The sequence below is a fragment of the Centroberyx gerrardi genome, chromosome 18 (genome assembly GCF_048128805.1).
Source record: "Centroberyx gerrardi isolate f3 chromosome 18, fCenGer3.hap1.cur.20231027, whole genome shotgun sequence".
Classification (NCBI taxonomy): domain Eukaryota; kingdom Metazoa; phylum Chordata; class Actinopteri; order Beryciformes; family Berycidae; genus Centroberyx; species Centroberyx gerrardi.
In genome coordinates this window covers 21,532,861-21,536,415 of record NC_136014.1, presented here as the reverse complement: position 1 = coordinate 21,536,415, position 3,555 = coordinate 21,532,861, and the positions used below count along the sequence as shown (strand labels likewise).

The following is a 3,555-nucleotide window of genomic DNA, read 5'->3' as shown; positions in this document are numbered from 1 at the left end:
GTGTGCGTGTGTTTTTTTAAGTTAAGATAAGATAAGATAAGACAAGATTGCACTTTATTGATCGCCTAGGGGAAATTCGGTGTCACAGCAGCAATTGGCAGAACAGTGCCAAGGCAGTACAGGAAAGGTAATAAGGTAATAAACATAGTACAGGAAAGTTTCTGTGCATGTATAGGTATATTTGTGCAAGTATGTGTGTCCTGTTTACCTGGCTGCCTGTGTGTGAATGTTATCCAGTTTCAATAAGCTGCCACACTGTCTCATCTCTTCCTCCGCTCCACAGGAAGCCTCCGACATTCCCCAGCGATGGCTGTGATGGAGAACGAGACGTGGCCGCGCCCCACGTACGTCCCCCACTACCTCCTCCACGGCGACCCCTTCGCCTCCAGACTCTCCAAAGAGGCCGACATCGTTGCAGCCTTCTACATCTGCATCATAGGTTAGTCTGTTATCGTGGAGAGGATGCATTCACCCGCATCTATTCAGAAAAGATTTATGCTGTCTTATCACTGAAAGAGAATTTAAGTGTCGCCACAATCAGATTGGATGCAAAATGGATGGTTGGATGGTCTCGGGCGCTATGTTTGCAACATCGCCTCACTGTGAAATGTTTTTTGCAAGTGGATGTTGATAGCTTGAAAGTCACAGTGACACTTAATAAAAGGCTGTGGCATGCAATAAACACTTCAGATATGCTTTTGTTATTCACAACATATATTTTGCGATACAACCTGCCTCAGTTTACCATCGATTGGTGTCAGAATAGATAAAAAATTTGAGTGTCAGCAAGTGTCATTGAGATGCAGTTCAATTCAGCGCTTCCCTAGCAGTCATAATTAGCGATACATCCATTACTGGTTTGGTTCCAGCTTTGGTTCTTGTGCTCCTTTCAGCATTAAAACAATTCCTCTTTGGATACTTTAGCATGATAAAAGCACAAGTGTTTTTTTTAAGTACATGCTTTGGGGAAAAACTGCTCTATTTTTATGTCTTTTATATTTCACATTTTCTGTGTAGCAGTGGTAATTTAATTCACTTGTTGAAGTTGCAGCCAATTATTCTGAGTCTGAGGGGAATGAAGTCGTCTGATATTAAAAAGATAAAATAAACTTTATTGTCTTGGACTCAGCGCTGCTGCTATTAAAAGAAACATCAAAACAGGCTTTAACAGATGTAGACAGACAGGCACAAAAACAAATTGTTTCACAACCAAATCATTTTTAAGCCACATTGAAATTGTTATTATGCTTTAATTGCTTCATCAATAATACATATTTTGTTTAATTTGCTGCAACTAGAGGCTTTGCTCGCCTTTTTTTTCAAAAACTGGTGTGAAGAACATTAGAAGATTTTCTTTTGTTTCCTCACAGGACTCCAGTCTGGAAAATTTGGCAAGAGAAGTATCTTTGTGATAAATTATTCCAAAGGGATCTGAGTTCATATTTATCTTTATCCTCCCTGATGCTTATTTAACCTTCTAGACAAGTTACACTGCGCAGCTGCTACTAGAGGGTTTTTACAGTCCTCAACTGCAACAAATAGACTTAACTTTGTTTCTGTCACTTTGCCCTAATTGTGTCTCTTCATAATTTAGACATAAATTTAATCATATTTCATTTTTTACATTAGGAGACTTTGTTATCAAAATGAGCTACAGCATCTGATCTGCTGGAACAATGAAACCTGTAGTTCACTTCCCACATATTTTTTATTTCGATATTTGTATTGGAAGAAAATGTATGAGAAATAATCCTGTAAGGCGTGGGCCTGGTCTAGAATTCACTCTGGGGTCTAAAAGAGTTTAAAACGTTCCTGAGAGTCAGTCAGCGGCCTGCTGGTGTTGTAGACCAGCAGCTTACTGTGGTTTGACGCCACATGGCCTTTCCAGGCTGCTTGGGGCCATGAGAGACCACAGCTTGAGTCTGAAACACACAGAATAGATTGATAGAACAGACCAATGGATCAACGTCTCTACACTCACAGTGTCACTTTGGATTATGATTATGAGGGTGAAGCCTTCCCATGATCATAGATTATTATTGGCGACCTGCTATTGACGTTTCATTTAGCGAGCCCAGTTTTTCCAGGCACTAAAGTCTCTCATGGCATTGTAATATTATCTGACTTTTATGTATGTGCAATGAATTATGGTCATTGTAGTTCACTAGTGCGCTTTCGGTGCTCGGCAGCGTTAAATCTTGATTGTTCGATATGCTTTGTTGAATTATAGGAGAGAAATTATTATTTTCTGAAATAAGGTGCTGTATTTTGAGTTAACTCTGGGGTCCTGAGGTCATTTTAATCCTGTCCGGATCGACGTCTGGTGTTTCACGCAATTACTGAGTTGCATACTGGTGCACACTGGCGGGGTAGAGCAGCATGTTTAGATTGGATGATTAAGGATCCCCGTGGGGAAATTATGTTGTTGCAGCAGCAAAACTAATAAGATTCAGTAGGAGAAAAGACAAGTAGAATATAAAATCAGCAATAAATGGAAGAGAGAGTGCATTTAAGCACAGTTTGGTGCCAAGAAAAATAGAGAAAATAGTGGAAAAGAGTGCAGCATCTGCATCTGGCGTTGTGTCCTTGGATTACAGTCCTCAGTAACTTTTTTAACGTCCAGATGATTGATTAAAATTACTGATGTTCATGGGCAAAATCAAATTACTGACCTCATCTGGTAATACTCATGCTGTAAGGAGAGGCCTTAGGTCAGGAATAAAAAGGGTGTGATTGTTGAGGTCAAGCTTATTATTGATGGCACTGGCACACCCACAGTCATGAAAATGCATGAATAAATCATTACCACATTAACACTGAGATGTTAGTATGATTACCATAAACAAACGAGACCATCAACGAGAAGACTGGCAGCCTCTTGGGAAGGAAAGCTGCTAGATTGCTTTACGGCACAAAACAGGAACCATTTTACTTTGCAAGTAATACACAACTTTATAACACTTTCACTAAAGCAGTTATTGGCTCTTATTCTTCTTCTTTCTCTTCAAAACAAATGCATGGGAGAACAACGCCAGGGAGACGGAGGGGGGGGGGCAAGAACACACATCCTCTTTGTAACAGGCAGCGGGGTTTATGGGAAATGTGGTCTTAATTTTGAGAAACTCAAAATGCTACACGTAACATCTTTAAGTTCAAAACAGGGAAAACAAGATGCCTCAAATGCACGGTCTGAATTTTGCTCTTTAAGCATTCGACCAGTTTTTCAAACAGCAGCAGAAGAGATTGCAATGAAAGACGGTTAAAAGAGAGATGGACAGCATGAGCCGAGAGCCAGTTACGTGCATTTTCAAGCAGCTACTACATTAGCAGACTGAGCCTGTGTAATTTTTATATCCAGCCATAAATATAAACATCTATTCAGAAATATATCACATTTATTCAAAGCCATTGAAGTGGCAAAAGTAATTACCTTTTTTTTGCTATCTGTCTCTCAGGTTCGAACTCAATAATCTGGTTAAGCTGATTGTGAAGGATCTGGGGGCAGAGTTAATAACAAGTCTGTTATCTGTTTTGTCAAGATCTGTTTATCCTCTT

At 39.7% G+C, this 3,555-nt stretch overlaps 1 protein-coding gene across 2 annotated transcripts in view; it reads left to right on the top strand.

Annotated features, from left to right (window-relative positions):
* Nucleotides 1-306: 306 nt before the first annotated feature.
* The window catches only part of opn5 (opsin 5), a 23,486-nt gene continuing 20,237 nt past the window's right edge, over nucleotides 307-3,555 (top strand). For both annotated transcript variants that reach the window (XM_071899294.2, XM_071899295.2), the window contains exon 1: nucleotides 307-439. In XM_071899294.2, coding sequence (XP_071755395.2) covers nucleotides 307-439 — 133 coding nt within the window. The remainder of the gene's footprint in view (nucleotides 440-3,555) is intronic.